Source organism: Molossus molossus, unplaced genomic scaffold, assembly GCF_014108415.1.
Source record: "Molossus molossus isolate mMolMol1 unplaced genomic scaffold, mMolMol1.p scaffold_m16_p_8, whole genome shotgun sequence".
In the NCBI taxonomy this organism is placed as follows: Eukaryota; Metazoa; Chordata; class Mammalia; order Chiroptera; family Molossidae; genus Molossus; species Molossus molossus.
The window spans coordinates 50,475,542-50,498,657 of NW_023425402.1; the positions used below are offsets into that span (position 1 = coordinate 50,475,542).

Consider the following 23,116-nt stretch of genomic DNA (forward strand, 5'->3'; position numbering starts at 1 on the left):
TGTTTTAAGTCCAGCTGGTGTGGCTCAGTGGTTGAGCATCGACCTGTGTACCAAGAGGTCACAGGTTCGATTCCTGGCCAGGACACATGCTCAGGTTGTGGGCCTGATCCCCAGTGGGGGGCATGTAGGAGGCAGCCAATCCATGTTCTCTCTCATTGATATTTCTATCTTTCTCTCCCTTTCACTTTCTCTCTCTCTAAAATTAATAAAGAAAAACATTTTTTTAAATAAAATAAAAATGTGTTTTCATTGATTTTAGAGAGAGAGAAACACGGATGAGAGAAAGAAAGAAACATTGATTGGCTTTTTTTTTTTTTTTAATTACTTGACACAGACTACCCTGGCCAAATTTCAGTTTCGCTATACCACCACCACCATTACCATCACCATTCAACAATCTTTAGCTATATTCATGCATCTTTTAAGATAGCCATGTGCATGGTTAATACTTTCTAAATACTTACATGACTTTATCTCATCTGTTAGGCTATTTTTATAGGATGAACCCCTCTGTTCCCTGCTTTTCTGGATGTCTTGAATATTATTTATGTCTCTGGTTTTTTAAAATAAAATATATTACTAAAAATGTTTAGGATATGTTTTAAAGACCTTTATTTTAATGTAATGATAAATTATGAGCTGAAGAGTAAAGATATTAATATTGATTAATACGGAGATTACTGGCCATCAGTTAAGAACTTTTCAGTGCTTGACCCCCTGGAACCATGTCCCATGAGTCAATTCTTTATGGAAAATACTACATACTATATCCCTGTCGTGGAGATTGATAGCATTGAGAAATCATATACTAAATGAAGAATTAGACTGAATTTTGTATAAGTAAGAATTTCCCAAACTTATTGAAAAGGAACTTTTTTCCTTTCAGGGAACACTTAGTAATGTACCACAGAAGTACATTTGCAAAACATGCTTAAGAGCATTAGCCATCATTCAATCTCACCATTGAGCCTAAGGTCATTCAAATTAATTCCTTCCTATGATAATTCTGTCTATTTTTAATAGCACTATGTACAAACACCTTTATGTAATGCCCATGGGATATTCCAAATACATTTTGGCCATTTTGTGAATTTTCTCATTCAATCTTATAACCGTATTTCAGGCTAATTTGGCTGCTCAAACTTGTCTATGACCTATAAACAAAAATTCTTTTAACTCTGTATCTAAGCATAACAGTGCATGGCATGTTTTAAGAGCTATCCCTATAAAAAGAGCAATATTGTAACTCTCCCTGGCTTTTCTGGATCTCATTGCATTAGTTTCTATGACAGTGTGATTTCCTTCTAAGTGCTTTGGAATTGCTTTGTCTTGGTTTTTGTAGGAAAGTCAACAAGAATAGAGAAAGAAATGCACTCATTTTGATTTGTAGTCCTTGCCTTCTGAATAGGAAGTAGCTTTATAAATTAAATTGCATAAGTATTAGAATTAGCTGGAATCATTGAGGCGATATAAATTCATGAAATTTTCTTTTCACTCTCCAATACAAATGAGGTAACTGAAAGCTAATAATGAAAAGTATATAATAAAAAGGTAAAGTGATAGGAACTGAAGTGATACAAGCTAGACAGCAATGGCAAATGATTGAAATTTCAAGCTAGTTTTCTTTTGTTAAAAGCAGCTTCTCCAGTAAGGGAAAATTGATTAATCGGAGAAAACGACAAGATCACAGGAACCTGGTCAATTTCGGTTAGCAGCCAGCTCCATGTGTTAAAGACTTTGAAGCAGAAAGACACCCATTATCAATTTCCTACAGAAGCTCTTTACACCAGGAAGAGGGAGTGGGGGTGGAAGTTGAGAAAGAGGAGAAAAACATACACACACAAAGTAGTGAGAGGAGAAAAATGAGTGAAAGATTTAAAAATAGCAGTGTTTTAGAAAAGATGGAAAATAATAGCACAAAGGAAACAAAGGCTAAGGTGACTTTAGTGTTGAAGGATATGCCCTGCATCCTTTGCGATGCTATATTTTTGCTAGCTAAAATAAGATGTTTGAGAATCTATTGTGGTTTCCAACCTCACTTCTGATTAGCATTATATTAAGAATGGGCCATGCACCCAGGAGACAAGAGAACATTTATAGCATGAAATATAGCAGAAAATGATAATAGGCATACCTTTAATATATGGTAGGAATAAAATTAATAACAGATTAGGGATAGGCTGTCCCTACTCTTTGTATTGAGTAAATGAATAGAATGGCCAACAATGTAAGTGGACGTGATATGAAAAGGGTAGTTCAGTTTGAGTGTGGAGAGAGAATCTCAGTGAATAAACAAGATACATGGGTGACAACTAATAAACATGTGGACAAGCAGATAATGAATCAATCACTGTTGAGAAAGGGACATTTAAAAAGGGTATAGCCCTGGCCAGGTGAATCAGCTGGTCAGAGCATCATCTCGTACACCAAAAGGTTTCGGGTTCAGTCCTCAGTCGGGGAAGGTATGGGAGGCAACAGATAGATGTTTCTCTCTCCCTTCCTCTCTCTCTAAAATAAAAAAAAAACATATCCTTGGGTGAAGATTGAAAGAAAAAAAAAGATGCTATCTCTTATTCTGAATATTTTTAGTCTATGTTCCCAAGATTTACAGTGGAGACCAGAAGATATATGAGATGAGGGGAGTAGGAGTTGGTGCATGAGGGCAGGTATTTACATTCATTTTGTTTTGCTCATTGTTGTATCTCATATATTAGGTGTTCAATAATTATTTATTGAATAAACTGATAGAACTCAGTCTTGATGGAGACTGCTTGCCACCAGATTCTCTTTAGAAAGAGACCCACCAGTGGAAGCTCACCCCTGGAAGACCCTGACATAAAATTACTATCTTATGCCTGCCTTTAATTCCAAAGTTTCTTTACTGATGGCCAACTTTCAGGTCCCGGTTCTGCTATGTATGGACCCTAGGCAGCCAATCAAGACTTTGCTCTGATAAATAAGATCTCAAATACAGATACTAGGAACTGTGGCATTTTGAGACCATATACATAATTTAATTATTGATTGAACATGAGGGATAAAGAAGAGTCATGTGCCCTGGCCCGTTTGGTTCAGCTGTTAGAGTGTATACCCAGGGACCGAAGGGTCACGGATTCAATTCCCAATCAAGGGAACATACCCGGGTTGCTGGAGGCAGCCAATTGATGTGTCTCTCTCCCACATTAATGTTTCTTTCTCTCCCCCTCCCTCCCTCCTTCCTTCTCTTCCACTTTCTCTAAAAATCAACCAATGAATGCATCAATAAGTAGAACAACTAATCAATGTTTCTCCCTTCCACTCTTTCTAAAATCAATAAAATAAAGACATGCCATTAACTATGAAAAAAAAGTGAATTTAAGGGAAAGACACAGTACTGTCTGTGCAGAACAAGCCCTGGTAGAGGAAAGTTTACCCTAGGGTCTTTGGATGATTGGAATATAGGATCAAATGGTGGCAAACTGGGCTCTCTCCCCAGGGAATAGTAGTAGTAATAACCTATTATTAATAATAACTTATTAGCAAGGAGCTAAAACAAATCAAATATAAATGTTCCTTGATCTGGTGAGGGGTTGGACCAATAGAAAGGAATATATGATTACATTCTAACTTTTAAATTTTTAAAGCTATTCTATCAAAGGATTACTTACATTTACCATTCTTATGTTCCCTTAAATATACTTGCTGTTACATGTTTATATTTGCACTTGACTTAAATAACATTAAAATTTTTAAATATCTTTAGTTTGGCCATAAACATAGTGTTATATAATATTCACTTTATTATTTTTCAGATATAAATTATGACTTGTAAAATCCTCTTTAAGCTAATTGTAAGATTCCACGACCATCCTGCCCTAGTTTCCCAAACTAGAGTCAACAGTAAAAGAGTCTTGAATAAATGCATATGGAGCTAAGTGAAGGGATTGCCCAAGAAGATGAAGAAATACTAGCAGAGCCACCATCAACAAATCATCAAAGCGAGGCTGTGGAGAAAAGGGGACTCTAGTACACTGCTGGTGGGAATGCAGACTAGTGCAGCCATTGTGGAAAACACTATGGTATTACCTCAGAAAGTTAAAAATTGAACTGCCATTTGACCCAGTGATCCCACTTCTAGGAATATACCCTACTAAATTTGAAACACCAATCAGAAAGAATATATGTACCCCTATGTTATAGCAGCACTATTTACAATAGCTAAGATCTGGAAACAACCCAAGTGTCCATCAGTAGATGAGTGGATTAAAAAGCTGTAGTACATATACACAATGGAGTACTATGCAGCTGTAAGAAAGATCTCTTATCCTTTGAGATGGCATGGAAGGACCTGGAAAGTATTATGCTAAGCGAAACAAGCCAAGTAGAGAAAAGACAAATATCACATGATCTCACTTATTTGTGGAATATAATGAACTAAACAAACTGCTGAACAAAATTAACCCAGAGACATAGAGGTGGGGTACAGACTGACAAGCCACAAAGGAGGGGGTGTTTGTGGGGGAAGAAATAAGCCACAGAACTGAACTTACATGTATGTATGACCAATGAACATAGACAACAAAGCTGGGGATGGGGCAGGGTGGGGGAGAGGAGGAGGGTGTCAATGGGGGAAAAATGAGAAACATCTGTAACAAAAACAAATTAATAAATAAAAAATTTAAAAAAAAGAAATACTAGCAGAAGTAGCTGAGCACAATGGAAGAGACTTGGGCACTTCAGTTTATAGTGTTTACCCCACTGAATCTGTATTTTCTCACTCTTCCTGAAATCAAACGAAAAAGATTTCATGACAGTCTCTGTAAGTAAATTATCAAGACATTTTAGATCTATCAATATAAATTTATTTTCATTGTTAGACTATTTTATGAGTCAGTTTGTAGTTTAAAAAGCCTCTATGTAAAAATATGCTAGATACACCAACATTATCGTTATAAAGATGACAAATGATGCAAAGTATTTCATATATACTCTGGAAAGTTAGGTAAATACTGCAAATACCAGTAAGTGTTTAAAAATGGTAAAATTGCCTAACTGTCCATTGCTTCTGTTCAGAACACACTCTGTTCTTCAATATTAGGAGAATCACTGGCAACAGACTTTAGAAAAAGTATAAGATTTAACCAAAGCTAGGTAAAGAGAGAAAAGTGGTGAAGGACTGGGTTTGACTTTGGTAACACCTAAACAAAGTAGACACCTTTTCTTAATGACAATAATATCCAGTTATACAAAACTAAATTCTAAATTAATTAACAATAAATTTGAAAAACTCTGGTATCTTCACATATATTAACCTCTTCTCAACTACATTCTTCTCCAAGGGATGATACTTCTGCTAAAGACAGACACTTTCTGCTGAATGATTGCTTTTTTCTTGGAATCTCCAGAGCTAGGACCTCAGGCTTCCTTCCAGAATGGGAGTGGGGGGGGGGGGGGCGGGGGGGAGAAGGAGACTGAGAGAGACCATTTAGGGCCATAATAATTCCTGGTGGCATATCAGATGATAATATTAGGGCAGGGAATAATTTGGGGTCAGCTTAATGCTTTAATAACATGGGTAATTTCTTTTTTCAATTTGCAGTTAAAATTTAAAAATATAAATTGAAATAGTGAACTCTGTTCTATTAAACTTTCACTCTGACATTATCTCTTGTCTTCTGAGATTCTTCTAAAAATTGTTTGAATTTTATAAATTTGGGTAATTGGATATATATCGAATATTGAATCTCATAGGACATTCTGGTTACCTTCAGGAATATTAATGGTTTAATAGTGACCAGATACTTTTTAAAGTACAGGCACAGTGTGTGGGAAAGTGGCCAATACCTAATAAGACAATTTCCCAAAAATTATTGGTTAAAACTTTTTTATATTATGATATCTTTAAAAAAAATACACACCCAACCCTAAACTAAAGAATGCGTACTGAAACAAATGTCCATATTTACTTGGCCTTTAATATATTTCAGTGATTTGAAAATTTATTTCTCATTTACTATAAATGTTATTTTAGGAGAAAGAAAATTCAGGAGACAAATCATTCATCAACTGTATATATACAATAAACCACATGAAAACAAGTAGCAATATCCCAAGTGGTGTTACTCCCATAAATGAGGCTTGCACTTTTGACTGAACATGAAGACACTTAAAGCCATATAAATTCATTTTAAAAACTACTTTTATCTACACAGGTTAAAGGAAACTTATGCAGGAAGAAAAGAGTTATAAAGGGAAAAAAATGCTCAACTTTTCATTTTTTCATATCAAATTTTGTTAGGGGGAAAAAATATATAGTGTACACACACCCTGGTACCAATTTTTGGAAATTAGGTTTATATTCTTAATCTTCTTATTTTAAGCTCTCAATAACTCTAAGATACTAAATGGATTATTTCAACTATATTGTCAGTACTAGATTCAAATACAGTATTTAGTAATAAATTGTTGATGCTTTATGAACACCTTGCTCTCCAAATGGTAAATGGAGTAGCACATATTTCAAATATTTAGTATCCTAAATCTTTCCCCAAAGCAAACCTTTAGTGATAATATAAACATTAAATAAAATTTCAGTAAATATTGAAGTTAATTAATCAATTAAACTGAAGTTGAAATGTTCAACTGTGAAGCACGTGCAAATAAATCACTTACTCTAAGTTTTAATGTCCATGAAAACATAGATCAGCACACTACAGGCTTCATTACCAGATCTCAGTTATTAAAAAGCTGATAACCCACTGTTATGACTAGAAACTTAGAAAGCTTTTTGATATATCTCAACAAATTTTTCATATTTACATATCAAATTAACCAAATCATCTTGGATTGACAGTAAAATCATAGGATTAAGTATCACTGCCCTTTAAGATCTATGAGACTATGAAAATGTAAGAAACATTTTTTTTTATATAACAATAGCCTGAACATTTAATTGAAACATAGTATTAAATAAAAATGTGTACTAGATTTAAAAATATTACTCTTCTCATAAGACGATTAAAAGTACTTACTTGCATGATAATATGTGCCCTCCAAAAATATTAAAAAAAAATCATTGACAAGATACTTCTTTTAAAACTATAGTTGTTTCAAATAGAATTTAAATATTTGGAAAAATAGCTAAAGAATAAATTATGATAATTTTAAAGATTAAATATTCAATAGTAAATTATATCATGTTTTTACACCACTAAATTAGGGCTAAGTATCACTCATTCTCATGTTATCTAACTTCATAATGAAATATTCATCTAACATAAATATTCTAAGAGAGGGATAGCATTTTACCCTACCAGCCAGCTACACTGTTTATTATTATAAAGAGGTGACACAGAAGAGAAAAAAAAAAAAATTATATCTATATATAGATATAGTGAATTGATTCCTTCCAATATTTGCATGCAGTCCTATAAAACATTTTTCTTTTTTCCCTACGAGCAATTTGTCCTTGCTAAAATCATCTCAACCGCCACCCCTACTTTCTTTACACTGAGTTCTGAGAAATAAGCTACGGTTCAGAAACCTCAAATGATGCTAAGAGATAACTGGTAGAAAAATAAGTACATTGAGAAACTAATATGATGTAGATTTTAAAAATCAGTATTATTTTAAAAATCTATTTAGTACCCTTTTTTGGCTTCCTAAAAAAAACAACAGTATGGATGTAATAAGGTCTAGTGGTTCAAAACAAATATTTTAATGCAGAATAAGTATGAATTAAGAGGCAGATTTCAATAAATATTTCATATAAACATAAAACTTTGATCATTCATTTTGGGATTCACTTCAGCACTATCTGTAACCACCTAAAAGGGAAGTCACATGACATACAATGAAAGAGAAAGAGAACAGTTTTCTTTCCTTTCCTTTCTACAGGAAGAAACAAAAGCTCGGTATTAGCTATCCAAGGCCAATGGGTGGGGCCTGCAAGCCAAAAGCTGTAATGGATTGAGGTTAATCTTAATGGGGGCCCACTTCAGCCTTCTGAAAGCATCAAAAATGTGAAAACTGCAACCAAGGCTCACAAAAAATACCAAGTACTTAACTGAAGTTAGGTTTTAGAATTAGAAAATTTTACTGGGACACAATTCAGTTTATAAACAATGTTGCTGCTTTTGTTGGGATAAAATCACCTAACCATGATTTCTTACACAGATACACACACCATCCCCCACTGGCACACAGATACTTCACAAGCTTCCTGAATAAATAGGAGTATCCAATGTCCAGAGTGATGGGTGGTCTTGAGGTCCTGAACCAGAGCTGTATACTTTTAAAGGATGCTGCGATAAGAACAAAGTGTTTTGTGTTTGTTTAAACCTGGGTTTGTATTTAAACTCTTTACACTATATTGATACAGTTCATAACTTGTGCTGTAATTGATGCAGACAAGTTTTAAGTGTTAGCATAAATGTTGGAAATTAACCACATCAAAACAAAATACTTAGGGGCTTCTTATAGATCTGATTCAAATTAACTAATTCAATTTACTTAAAAGTAATCACTATATCTCAAAGGTGTAAAATCTCAACCTGAGATATTTTCATTACCAACAGCATGATTTTATAATATCTTAAGAAATAACACGTATTTAAATAAAGATGGATACATCAAATAAGCTGCAATGCAATGAAAAACGTCTAAAAATAGTGAACTCAACTCAACCCATGTGGAGTAACAATCAAGCATCAACCATTTTTTTCATACTCCAGGCTTTATTATAAGTCTAATATAAAGAGATTTTTTTTCTTCCCCAGAGCAGAAAGGCAGGATTTACAAGTGGCCCAAGAAAAAGATAAGCGATGAATAGTTCTGACCCCAGCTTCTCAGGCTTGATCAAGTGGGTCTGCAACCTGAGCCAAAGGGCGTAAATTCCTCACCATTCAAATTTCTTCAATGGCATGGGGGGGAACCAGTGAAAGGGGCAAACATGCAAATTCAACTGTCCTTAGATTTAGTATTGAACTAAACATTTTAATTAGAGAGCTAAAAAAAATGAGGTCAGTACTGTGATTACATTTCTGGCTCCTAGTTTAATCAGTCCTAAAAAGAGAGCTTTTTTTCTTGCTAAAACTGAAAAAGATTCATTCATTTATCTTTTTAAATATGATATACTTAACTGTGTTAGGTATGTGTCTCTAATATCATTTAATCTATTTAAAGGAGTTGCTGAAAAGTGGAATTAGTTTTCAAGCACCAATGTTTCCATATTATAAGCAAAATGATGTATTATTAAAATCAAACCTTGAGTAAAAAGTTGGCGGAATTCGTTCCAAGCTTTAAAATTTATCAATAATCTATTAAGCATTTAAGGTGATATACATGACCAGTGTTATCAGTCTTCTGTTACAGCCTCAACTAAGGATAAAAATAATTCATTTGAATGAAAAACTGTTAAAAGAATTCAGGCATTATCATATCTAGGAACATACCAGTAATGGCCTAGGGAATTGCTCACAAAGCTTAAGGAAAGAAATGGTCATAAACAAACATGGTCAAAGTAAAATTAATTTTTAATTTACATAGTCTTTATATAATATAGCACAATAAAACTGAACAAAAATCTTAAAGTTATTATCAAATTAAACTTACAAGATTATGAAGTAGAGGCCAACATTAAGATTAACAAAAGTAATAAATCTAAGTGGGTTTTGAGTTTTTAAAGTGGACTCATAACAAAAGGTTAAAGCAGCTGATAAAAATTAAGTACGTTACTAATAACACAATAAAATGATATGATTCTAAGCATTGCTTAAGATAATTTCTATGCATTAAACTTGAAAATTATATATTTTAAGACTGATGAGAAATTATTGTATTTAGCTCAAAATTTAAAAACTAACACTTTTTAAAAATCAGGTATTTCCAAACTCAATGTGTAGAAGTTATATGGCGAAAAATGATCCTTTCCTTTTATACTTTGTATGAAAAGATAAGAATTGTAAATTTTTTATTAAAAAGTTTGCTAAAAAAAAAACAAAACAAAAATATATAGCAAGTTGGAGAGCAAAACTCTTAAATCTATCATACAACAGTTCACACTTAGTATGTGATCAATAAAAAAAGTTGAATAGATAAATAAGTAATACTTTCATATGAAAATAAGCCCTCTTTTGTCCATGTACATCTCTAAGAATGTTTACACAAAAACTCAGTGAAGACAGAAATTCATTAAATTTCCCTACAAGAAACTGAAATCCTCCCTTTAGGTAAGCAGTGAGTTTATACTCTATGAAAAGTACCATGAGGATAAATGAAATTAAGACTGAAGGTTAGTGAATGCCTACTAATTAATCTCACTTTTACAAGCACAGAAACTACTTGTGTAAAGATAATTTCCAAGCAGAAATAAAAGAGAAACAAACAAAACACATGAAAATAAATAGAATTGTATTTGATAAAGGATACTAGATCATAGCTGTATCTAAAAAGAGGAAGTTAAAAGGAACCAGGTCAGCTAACAAGTAATACAAAATACCAATAATCAAATCTCACAATTGAGCCTCTTCTCTTCAAGGGTGACTACAAAGGGGCACAAGAAAACTTTGTAATTTAATGTTCTAGATCATGATTGTGGTGGTGGTTACACAACTTGTCAAATTCATCTAATTGTATACTTAAATTTTATGAATTTTATTTTATATTATTATAGCTCATTGAAGCTGACAAGGTAAAAAATAAAATAAATAACATGGGCTCACTATCTTTTAAAAATTCTGACAATGATTTACATTATGAAAGTATTATTAATAAAAATATAGTGCTAAAAAATAAAGATTAAAACTAAAAACTGGGATTGTTACAATTTTTAAATTATTTTTATGTCTATTACATCAATTGATCCTTACCCTATCCCACAAAAAATAGGGAGGAAAGATATTATGGAGCACATTTTACCCATAAGAACACTGAAATTCTGAGGAAGTGACTAACCAATGCTAAGGGGCCAACCAAGTTGGCAGAGCCAAACCCAAACCTTCATTTCCAATGTTTTCTCCATCACTCTACCACATTACTTCTACTTTTAGTAACTGTGTACAACAAACATTGTTGTGCCCTTACTATTTCCCAAGCTCTGTGTTAAAGGCTTTATATATGTAATAACATTTAATCCTCATAATAACCCTCCACAAGGTGGATACATTTTTGTCTCTTCATTTATAGGACATTGAAACACTGAAAAAGTAACTTACTTTCCCCCTTCAGACATATAATAAACTAGAATTTGAATACTGATCTATTTGACCAGATTCTATACCATTATACACTACCTCACAAGGGTTCAATAATTATTACTACAACAATGGATATTAAATTATCACAGCAGGTCTATTTAAAACGGTATTTTTTTCCTTTAACTTATACTGAAGAATACACAAACTGGATATGTACACCTGAATACACAGGTAAAATCTCATGGTACAACAAAAATTTAAAAATAACTGTATAACAAAAAATATTTCCAAGCCTCATTTTATATCCTGATACTGTAAACAATATTACATGCCATAAAATTATAATGAAAAGCTTTGTTAGTTCACTACAATAGAAATTAAGCTATAATATTATATAATTTTACCCAATTTTAGAGAGCACATAAAAGAAGATACCAATTTAATTTTGCAACATGAATATATGCCACTGAAGATAACTTAACCATGATTTTATTGTGGCAAAGACTAGTTTCCATTTTAGTTTATTTACTCAACACATACTTGCTAGGCAGTTTATATAACATCTCTACTCTTCACAGCAATCTGAAAAGTTATGTATAATGACTCCTACTAACAGCTGATTATAGAAAGAAATGTAAGACTGAATTTATCAATTACCTATTAATCTTATTTAAGATGACATTTCCAAATTGTCAACTACTTAGATATTGAGGGGTGAGGTGGGGGAGCAATCATCAGATTATCTTCCAATTTGGTACTAGATAGAAGATAAAATGAATTGTGATGTATCAAAATGCAATGTAACACTTGTTGGACAGAACACTCATTAAAAGATCATTTCTAAATGTATCTCACTGATCTGCAATGTATTTTCTTAAATATGTTAGTTATCAACCTTTCTGATATTAGATGTTACAATCAAATTAGAGAATAAGAATCATTTAAGTTTCTCATGAATTGTGTATGTTACAATGTCAAAACTTATAGCAACTATATATTGGCTTTTCGTGATTTGTTTGGAAACATATATAAAGCAACTATATACTGAAAAACTAAACTTGTTACTTAAAATTCATTGAGAAATATCTAAAGGTATTTCATATTTAACTCCAAATCAAGTCTATAGAATATCACATCTAAAGTAATAAATTTCCAGTTTAATTAATTAGAAATATCATTTTATTTGTTTAGGTTATACTTGGTTCAAAAATAAAAACACAATACAGCATATTTTAAACTTAATAGTAACTTTTGTTAATCACAGTATCAAAAGAACGACTCAGTTAAAATACAAAACTATCCTCCATAGTTACACAATTTCTGAACAGGAAGAAGAATCCAACCAAATTCAAATGATAAGGTTTCCATTCCTGTGCCAAAGTAACAAAATTTACAACGAACAACACACTTTTTAATCTATCATGTTTAGTGTAACAAAGTTTTTAACTTCTTATGAAACCCAAGAACTCTGAGGTAAGTCAAAGATAGATTAAAGATGTTATGCTAATTACCTTCATGTACTGTGAATGATCTTTAAAATAAGAAGGTTCAAAATAACAAAGAGGAAGATATTTAAGATATTTAAGTTATATCAATAATCTTTAGAATGAGGAGGAAACTATGTATGAAATACATACCCAATTCACAGTTCACGTTAAAACTGAATAAGAGGATCATTTTTTTTATTTTTTTTATCCTCACCCGAGGACATTTTTCCATTTTTTGTTCAGACAGAGCAGGAGGGAGAGAGAAGAAGGGAGAGAGAGAGAGTAACATGGATGTGAAGGGACACATCGAGTGGCTGCCACCTGCACGACCAACCAGGGCCGGGGACAAACTGCAACCGAGGTACGTGCCCTTAGCGGAACCGAACCTGGGTCTCTCTGTACCACAGGCCGACGCTCCAACCGCCGGCCAGGGCGAGAGGATCATTTTTTTTGGTACATGTCCTTAGCCGCTAGGGCTTAGCAGGAACTGAACCCGGAACTCTTTGGTCCGCAGGCTGATGCTCCAACTGCTGAGCCAAACCGGCCAGGGCTAAAAGCATCATTTTATAAGTACACAAAAAGGGTCTTGAAATAGACCAGCATTTGAAAATCAGAAGGAAAGTATCTAATATATTTTATAAAACAATTTAAGTCTTATAAAATTTGGATCTAAATGCCTTTCAATGTGATTAAATTTAAGGCATTTCATTTAGGATTCTTCCAAACTGGTCAACTGGGCAAATCATTATGAAAATTTGATATGTTTAGGAACTATTTAAAAAATATTAAAATGTAAAATTTACTAAGAAATGAACTATAACTATTATGTGTCCACATTTTAAAATTTCTAAGATTTCTTTGTCTAAATAAACTTTTGGAAGTTAAAATATTCAACAGTCTTGAGAATAATAATCACATCTATTCTGCATGTGAAAAATGTTTCCATGCCTGTTACAAAAGTAGATACAGTAATAAATTAGTGATAAAATACTTTGAAAAGCCCTTCAACATGAACATATTAGAGTAAATGTTTACAAAAGTTGCGTAATTAATTTTGAAAACATTGAGATATGAACTTTATGATACATCAACTGAACTGTGTTTAATACTTAAATTTTTCATACATATAAATTAGTCATCTCTGCCCTGGCTGGGTGGCTCAGTTGGTTAGAGCATTGTCCCAATGACCCAAGGTTGTCAGTTCCATCTCTGGTCAGAAGACATACAAGAATCAACAAATGAATGCATAAATAAGTGGAACAACAAATCGATGTGTTTTTCTCTCTCAAATCAATAAAGAAAATGTTTTAAAAAACTGAAAAAATAAACTAGTCATCTATAAATGTTTTCATATCTTATATTATTAATAAAATGCTTTAAATTCATCTCAGTTACAATAATTATTCTTATTTACTCTATTTCCATTAGTCTTTGAGATGTTTTCTAAGCAAAGTAATAAAAGAAACATAAAATCTTTGCATTATGGACTTTTGTATCCTCCATAAGGATCAAACTACAAGTCAGAATAGAGACCATAGGGAAAAACATCAATACTAGAAAGGTAAATAAAAAATTCAAAACAAAATTATTAAAAAATATTTAAGCCTACTGATTAACTAGCTAAATTGAAATCACTTTGAAATACTCTTTGAAAAAATCTTATATATAGTAAAGAAAAGAAATATAGTTATGTGAAAATTCTTTATATCATATTTGATGGCCAAGAATTCCTATATAATACAACATGTGAAGAAATATTACTATGCAAATAAGCTTAAGAGAAGGCAATAAAGAGAATGGATTCTATTTCTCCCCTAACCAAAATAAATTTCAAATGATCATTTTACCTTATTAGGTGAGATAATAATTTTGGAAATAAATGTCAAAATGTATGTAAGGAAAACTTACAGGTCAACAAATATCAACAGGTAAGTTATTGGGGAATACTGCCCTTCTCCAGAAAAGATCTAACAATTAATTACCATGCAATTCATCCAAAGTACCATCATTATTTAAGACCTATTGAAAGCTTATAATATTTCAAGAAGTTGCCAGAGACCTTTCCAGATATTTTAAACATGTTAGCCCACAATCTAACTGTGGATGTACATTTACAAAATTCATTAGTAACAACAAACTGACAGGAGTATTAATTATTAGCACTTACAAAATAACTGTATTCTAATTGATGAAATCACCTTAACAGGGACTTAGATGTACAAATCTGTATTAACCATGCATATACCCTTCCTTCAATTGACAGACAAATCTGTTTTCCATTGGATTCTTAAGATATTCCTACAAATTTATCTTATTAATAAACTAAACCATCAACATTGTCAAATATTAAATATTTTAAGAAACAGCTCCAAGACTGTGCTGTGTTAAAATTCACAAAGATAATATACATTTTTGTTAAGTTTGTAAAAATAAAATATTTCTTATTGAATACTATCAATATTTCAGTATTGACATGTGTCAGAATATATATATATATATTCATTAATAGTCCAGAAAAATAAGATCATTTAAATCACAAGTTAACATCAGGAAGTCAAATGAGATTGTCATTTTAAACGACTTATGGTCACACCCCATCTTCAGACAGCAGAATTTCACTGCAGTTATCAAATAGTCTAAAGATAGATAAAATACAGTACCTAAGTCATGTTTTTCATTTGGAGGAGCTGGTGACATTAGAGAAATAGAAGTTTGATTATATTACTGCCAACAAATTTGAAATTTGTTGTAACAATGAACAAGTGTATACACACACACACACACACACACCTCTTCATTTCCTAACAATTTAATTATTTTTGATGTGCAGTCGATATTTTTAAAAGAAAAAATATATCCTAGGTGACTTGGCATGAATTTTTAAATATTATTTTAAAGAAACTAAAATAATTTATTTTTATTTCCTTAAGTATATAGTATTAAAAACATTCCAATTACTTTTTAAAAATTCAATGACACATACACTTCTGAACACTGAGAAAACATCTCTGTCACATATTTAAAATAATGAATAGATATTGATTGGTCCAAGAAAACATTTAAAATTTCTGAATATCCATGCCTATTTTTTCATAACAAAAGAGTATAGAGACATACTGGGGGAAAATCTAATTTATAATCATACATAAAGTCTAGTATGCTTTAAAATATGCTCAGACAGTAAAAAAAAGGCAGCAAAAATAATTTAAAATATTTAAAAGACATTTATGTCATTGTCCTGAATTGCAACCTGATTGTATAAACCAGAGCAATACTCTCATGGTACCTACACACATCATTTATGACCATCAACTTGTAGTTGCTTGGCTAAGATCTGTAGGATTCCTGCCTTTTTCCAAACAATTATTCATATAATTTATATGCAATTTATGTTAAGTTGCACAACAACCTAGGTATCAAAGCGAAGATGCAAAAAAATAAGGAAACTGATACCTAAGTAATTTTTCTTTAGAAAAAAACTTAGATATATTTTAAAAAACAAATATTGTAACCATCAAAAAAAAATCCCTAAAATATCACTTTCTAATTTTAAAGTTAAAGATGATCACTGCCTGGTTTTTTACATCACAAAAAAACAAATACTTAAGTTTTATTGACTTTTTACATACTTCTCCCTAAGAATGTACCTAGATATATTCTTCTGAAGAATACAAATACACATATTTAAAGAGTATTTTTATCACATGTCATTTTAATATTGTTCTTTAGTAAACACATAATGTGTAACAGAAGATTAAAGCAAGTCTTTAATAATCAATTATTGTACACTAGAAACCGTCTGCTCTCTATAAAACTTTTTTAGTAATATAATATTTCTTAATTTAGTAGATATAGGAATGTTTATCAACATATAACCAATAAACAGCTTAAATTTGGATGTCTCATGGTTCTAAACATTAATACTGATTAATAAGATGTCTAATATTTGAATATATTAAATATAGAAAACCAAATTATAACAAGGTGTGATCAAAGAAGAAAAGGGCTATTTTTTTCATTCATCTATAAAACAAATTTATGAGATCGTAAAGAACAATTTAACAACCTAAAGAAGGTTCAAAGGGGGGAAAGCCAGAGCCTGACAGAATTGGATCTGTCAATGATTTCAGTCATTCAGTCTAGGGAGGAAAAAAAGCAGAAAATGTGGCTTCATTTTGCAATATAAAGTAGGAGGCATAAAATTCAGTAGCCTGTCTGTGGACTTCTATTTATGTATTTAAACCCTGTTTCAATTCACAGATTATGCTGATCCTTCCACATATAAACAGCCAATAATGATGGCCAGGCCTTTAGGAAAGGAAAACACACACCACACAGCAAGGTCAGGAAGCTACCAAGCACCACAGGACAACAGATCAAAACAGAATGGTTTCATATGTTTCTATTGTTTATATACTTAATTTGGAGATGATATTCCTTAGGGGGAAAGGAGGTTGTAAATATTACCAGGAACATGCAACATAGTATCAAACAAAATGTATAATTTCCATGCAAACAGACTAAGTATTTCCTGCATGTATCTATGTCAGTCAACCAGTAGTATATTGATAGCCATTCATTGAATTCTTTTTAACTTAGATGTCAAGGCAAAGCAAAACTTTTTACTCTTTAGTCCCTTTACTCCTATTTAAGAATTAATTATTACAGAGAATTAATAGTTCTTCAACTTCTCTTGATGAAATGATCAAGCTTGCAAACTGTAAATATTTTTTTACAATAAAGAGACTAATAGAGAGGAGTGGATTGAAAGGGGATGAGGTATTAATTTGTTTCTGCGTAAAATTTTTAAAATGAGAAGCAATAACATTCTGCTTGGTATTAAGCGTCTTAAAAAATTACAACACACTATAAGCAATGGTGGAAATTTACCCCCAAGTAGCAGACTAGCACATTTTAAACACACAAACTAGAGCCGCCTCTGGCCACATGTTTTTTTGAGTTCAGTCTCTTAAAGAGACAGTATCCTTGGATATACGCCCTTAACGAAGTACAATTCTAAAATGTTTGATTATTAAGCATCCACTCTTATATTTCTGCAAATCCACACTAGGGCAACTGTTTTATTTTATTTTACTGTAAAAATCAAATTATTTTAACTTGCATCTACAAATATAGAGCCAGAGATTAAATAACAGGGAAAGCTACTGCCTAGAGATGTCTGAAATACCAGGACCTATAGATTTCTTCTAACATCAGACTGTTGTGTTGTGTTTTTTTAAAACTTAAAACGGTCCCCGTTTCTTCATTCATTTACCTACTCATTCACCAGGCGTAGGCGACACAGTACATTGTAACGGATAACACCGGAAGCTACACCACTGCAATTTCGCTGTCGAATGAAGAGAGGGAACTTGCTAATAAAGTCAACCAGCACCCAAGCAGTAAAATTTCAAAGATTTCATTTTCTGTTTAGGAAAAATACCCAGAAGGGGGCCCGTACATATACCTTAAAAACTGTATTAACTCGTGACTATAAGATTTTTTTTTTCAACATACCTAAGGACAGACACATTATTGTATAGCCACTGACAAAACGACTTTATGAATTCCACATGGGAAAAGGTGAAGAGGAGGGGGAAAAGTTTGGCTTACTTGGTGTACGAATACATCGACTGGGATATCCAAGGGGCTTCCTTCTCGGTTTATCATGGAGATGAATCCAAATCCCATTCGCACATTGAACCACTTACAGTGGCCAGTTCCGTGCAAAACCTGGGATTCCTCCTCTGCCTGTTCCGGCAGCTTCCCGGGCTCTTCTCCACCTTTGCTTGCCCCGCCTGTGTAGAACAGGACAAAAAAAGTCAGTTAGTCTATATTGCCGCACAGTTCATTGAGAGGGAGAGGGAGAGGGGGAGAGAGAGAGAGAGAGAGAGAGAGAGAGAGAGAGAGAGAGAGAGAGAACCCCCCACAAAACCGCTTGGGGGGGGAGGGGAAGAAGGAAATAAGAAAATGCGATTAAATGGTTCTTTTCTTCTACAGAAAATATTTAAAATCAGAAGGGTTAAAAGGGGAAGCGGGGGAGGGGGAGCCACACTGTTCTATCGATCACATCCACTTCCACGGTTCTGTACATACGTGTACTTTTTCGCTTAACTCCATTTTTTCAGCCACACATTACAGTACAGCATGAGATACTTTACTTGCATATTGCTGATTTAACACTGATCCCATTTACAAAGAGAAATTTTCAGCGAAACTCTTCTTTTGGGCAGGCACCGGGAGGAAAGAGAAATCGCGAAGAAGGTTAGAACCAGTTTAATGCACATGCGGCAGCAGCGAATCCGGGGTTATCTGCAATGTGCATTCCCCTCCCCCCATAACTTTCAATTAAAGTTGGGGTGGGATGGGGGAGGGGGCAGGTGTATAAAAGTTTTCTTGGGCTCACTAACTGAAACTGCGCTTAATCACACTCAAACAATTCAAACAATAGCCCCCTGAAAGCTTTTCAAGTTGTGAATCAGTGTGGGCGGTACAAAACATTTTTGGAGATCTGTAACAATAGGTTGAGAAAGCCCCGTTGCGCGATGGAGGGTGGGGGTAATGCCCAGTATTGGGGTATAACCGGGGAGGGGGGACGGGCAAAGAAGGGTGGGAGAGGGGGAGGGGGTAGAGAAAGGAAGAGAGAAAATCACAGTAAAACAATAGAAAAGAAAATTAACCTTCGGCCATGTTGCCCCACCGGCCCTCTGCTCCAAACTCGTGAGATGAAAACTTTCCCTTTGCAACGGAGTGATCTTCTGCATCAATCTAACATCTTGATTTTGTGTGATCACAAATTTAGCTCGCATGGTCTAATGTGCTTTCCCTCTTTTGATTTTTTTCTCTTCTCTCTCCAGTTTCTGGCCCCCTGAGCACACGTGACTTTGTCAATTACATGCTTTCTTGCTACTAATTTCACCTCGGATCCTTAAGGGGCTGGCGAGAGGAAGAGATAACCAATCGCCATTTCATCTATGCTGACATGAAAATAATTTATGAATGAACACGAAAAACTCAAGCATGTTATCTTAAAGACAATTTGGGACGCTTCTTTACGATAAATCAGAATGCTGACTTCGTGCTTTTACTTAAACACAATGGAGGGTCCTTGTGAATCGTTTAGAAAAACGGCAGTCATATATGTGCACACGCATGCCTTATGTACAAACTTGTCCAAATAATCTCATTTTGGTGGAAAAAGCCATTTAAATAAAGCAACCGAGGTTCCCCCCACCCCTTAAAAATTCAGCCGCTCACTAGCAGTAAACCTGCTTTGGTCACAAACCTATTGAATTCAGTTCTTAGAGAGAAATATGTAATTTACAAAAGATCTAATTAAACCTAATTACATTCCCATGAAAGTTTAGATAATAATACACCCACAATAAAACAAAAGTACACAATTACCTGGTTGTGCTCTGAAAATTTTGAAATTAAAAATAAAATTCTACTGGAAAAATCGCTATCACCTTCACGTAGTCAAATTGTGTTTAGTTTTATCATTTTGGAACATTTTGGAGGGGGTCGGTAAGAAATTGTACTTCACAGGTTTCTCCGCCATCTCTTTCCGGGGGAGGAGATGTGATTAATGACTTCCTAAATAACAGCCCAGTTTTCCAGCTTAACATAGAGTGAACCTCAATCAGTGGTGATTGTTCCCCAAGAGCGAGATGAGGTAGGGCAAGGAGGGGGAGGGGTGCGCCAGGCTGGGGAGGTGAAGAGGAGCGGCCAGCAGAGGCGGCTGCAGAGCCAGAGAAAGAGGTGGGGGAGAAAAAAGCGGGCGCCAGTGGGGGGAGGGGTGAAGAAAGAGGCAAGTGGGAGAAAAAAAGGTAAATTCATATAATATTGACTGGACCGTGACATTTTAAAAGTCAACTACCAGTGGATGGAAGAGTCGAATAAACGAGAATTTAATAACGGATTAGGCTCCTACCACCCCGTCCCGCGCCCGCCCCAGTTTCAAAATGCTTTCCCTTTACCTTTCAAATCGGTTCAAATTATTGGAGATTACTAGATACTGACACCAGTATTGCCGCCCTCCTCGAACATCACAACAAATATTATACATCAACTAGAAATGCCTTATTTCCTTTAAAATATAAAACATCATCCGTTTATTAAACATTTAAACGCACCACGTACTCTTTCCCCCCACCCCACCCCCATTTTCTTAAACAAGCAGTTTACGGAGAAACTGTACAGATACCACTTCCCTTAGGCAAAGAGACCGACCTGACCCTCCCCCACCAAACCCGCAATCCCCTCCGGTGTCTCCAAACATGTCCACACTGCTAACTCTTAACACTCCTAACACTGTTTCACAAAAACTAAAATGTAGGGGTCCTGAATACAAGAGCTTTTGAAAATCCACATACACATCAATGTACACCTCCTCCCCATACTAAACAACTAAATATAAATTTATACTAATTGGTTCAGATCTAAATTAAATGAATGTATATAAATATATGCTGTTTTCAGCTGTTTGTGGTAAAAGGCTTCAGTCAAGGCTGATGAATTTGGAAAAATATTTGGTGTGTTTATTTTGTTGTTTCTCAGGAAAGGGGGCAAAGTTTTCTCATTTTCTTTCGGGGCAAAACCATGGTAGGGAGGAAAGAAAAAGTGTGAAAGTCCAAGTGATTTTGAAGGAGTAACAAAAGCTCAAAGCTCTCAAAAAATTATTTGTTAACAAAACATTTACTAGGCACTATTTTAATAGACAGCAATTGATTACATTGACCTATAATGAAGTAACTTTAACAAGGGCATTCCAAGTTAAACATTTCACAAAATACAAAATAGAAAACACTAAAATAAGTTATGTTGCTTTTTAAAATATTTTAAGTGAATTACTTAAAAAAATCAACATCTGGTTAAGAGAAAAATCTGGAAAAGTATTCATGTAAATTGAGGAGGAAAACTATTATTTATGTAAAACCAACTGTCATAAAATCCACAGGCCAGTAGTTTAGTCACTGACGCATTTATAGTACAAGATGTTTTATCTGTAAGTTTGCTTTAATCAGAAAATAGTTTAATAATAAAATCAGAAACAATATATAGGTGGTTTGTGAATCCTTGTCTACTGTTAAATTTGATGAAATTCAAACCTATCAATACCCAGATTAAAAGTGTTAAATACTATCACTGAAGCACATATTATGATATGTTATGAGATTCAGTTTTGCCTGATTGGGGGCCTCCAGTATTAGTGGAATTAAGGTAGGGTTCACTGGACTGGTCACTGGTGTCAGAGGTTATCGACTCATTCATTTCCTGAGAGGGACATCAGCCTTTCAAGTTGTGTAGAAGGCTTTTTCCAACTGGGAACTCTGAGAAATCCTCCAACATTCATTCACAAAGAATTTAAGGCAACTTCATTTACATAAACGGGGGGGGGGGGTAAAAGAAAGATAGAAGGGAAGGGAGGAGGAGGAGGAAAGGAAATTGGGGAGAAAAGTGAAGGAGACACAGAAACAAAATAGCAGCATTTCAGATATATAGCAATGTCTTTTACAGAGATTCGTCTTTTCTATCCCCCACCCCCATCTATTGAGCCTAAGATCCTTTTATAAAACTGAACATAATCTCCTTAAGCTCATAGAATGCTTTTTTCACATAAAATGTTCCTATGAATCTCCTAGAATGCTTTCCAATTTGTCACCTTCCTGAAGTCTTCTGGTTTTAATTTTTTTCTCATTTCCTACTTGTTTTTAGTGCCAGAAAGACCTGTGCTTGACTCAAAACGCATGTTTTATACCTGTGAAAGCCAAATGTTTCAGTAGGTTGATTTATCATAGTTCTTCCAAAATATCTTTAAAATGAGTTCAAATAGCTACAAAGATCTGTAACGCACTGGAGGTAAAAATCGAGGAAATAACCTATCATATACCCATTGGTTATCAGTCTAAGGTTTCTCCATTTAAAAAGCAAAGTACACATGTTCTGGGTCTTTTTGTTTGTTTGTTTAGTTTTGTTTTTAATTCCAATACAATGCAAGAAGCCAAAAGAGGTGCCACAGGCCACCGTCGTTGTTTTCCTATAAGCAATGAGTAACTTCTATCAAAGCAGAAACAATGCTTCGGTTCTTAAATCTAGGAGGAGGGGCTGTCGCACTGCCGCAAGCGACTCCACCCGGCTCTCCTCCCGGCAAATAAGGCCGGGGTCTGCAGCCCCAGGGCTGCGAAAGCAGCCCTGTAATTTCACGGGCAGTCGCGCCCCAGGGTTGCCTAGACCCCCAGGCCAGTCGATCTGCCCTTTCCCTCCGCCTCCACCCCCCAACACTTCCTCTCCCCTTTTTCTCTCCAGTCACCTTTCCCTTTATTCAGCACATCACCACTCCTCTAGAAATGGAACCCTTCGGAAGAAAGCTAATGATTTCTCACTAATTAATGGATTTTTACATTTGCCCTCCCCCACCCCCCACCCCAGAACACCAAACAAAGGAAACCCTTG

The 23,116-nt window shown here is 34.0% G+C and overlaps 1 protein-coding gene across 3 annotated transcripts in view; it reads right to left on the reverse strand.

Annotated features, from left to right (window-relative positions):
• Positions 1-23,116, reverse strand: part of LIN28B (lin-28 homolog B) — a 106,184-nt gene that overhangs the window by 80,117 nt on the left and 2,951 nt on the right. Inside the window, exons 1-2 of one of the 3 annotated variants that reach the window (XM_036249074.1) lie at positions 19,342-19,351; positions 18,275-18,459 (exon numbers count right to left, since the gene is read on the reverse strand). In XM_036249074.1, the coding sequence (XP_036104967.1) occupies positions 18,275-18,459; positions 19,342-19,351 (195 nt within the window). Of the gene's footprint in view, positions 1-18,274; positions 18,460-18,822; positions 18,854-19,341; positions 19,352-23,116 lie in introns of those variants that run through there. The other 2 variants (XM_036249073.1, XM_036249072.1) reach the window with 2 other exon arrangements.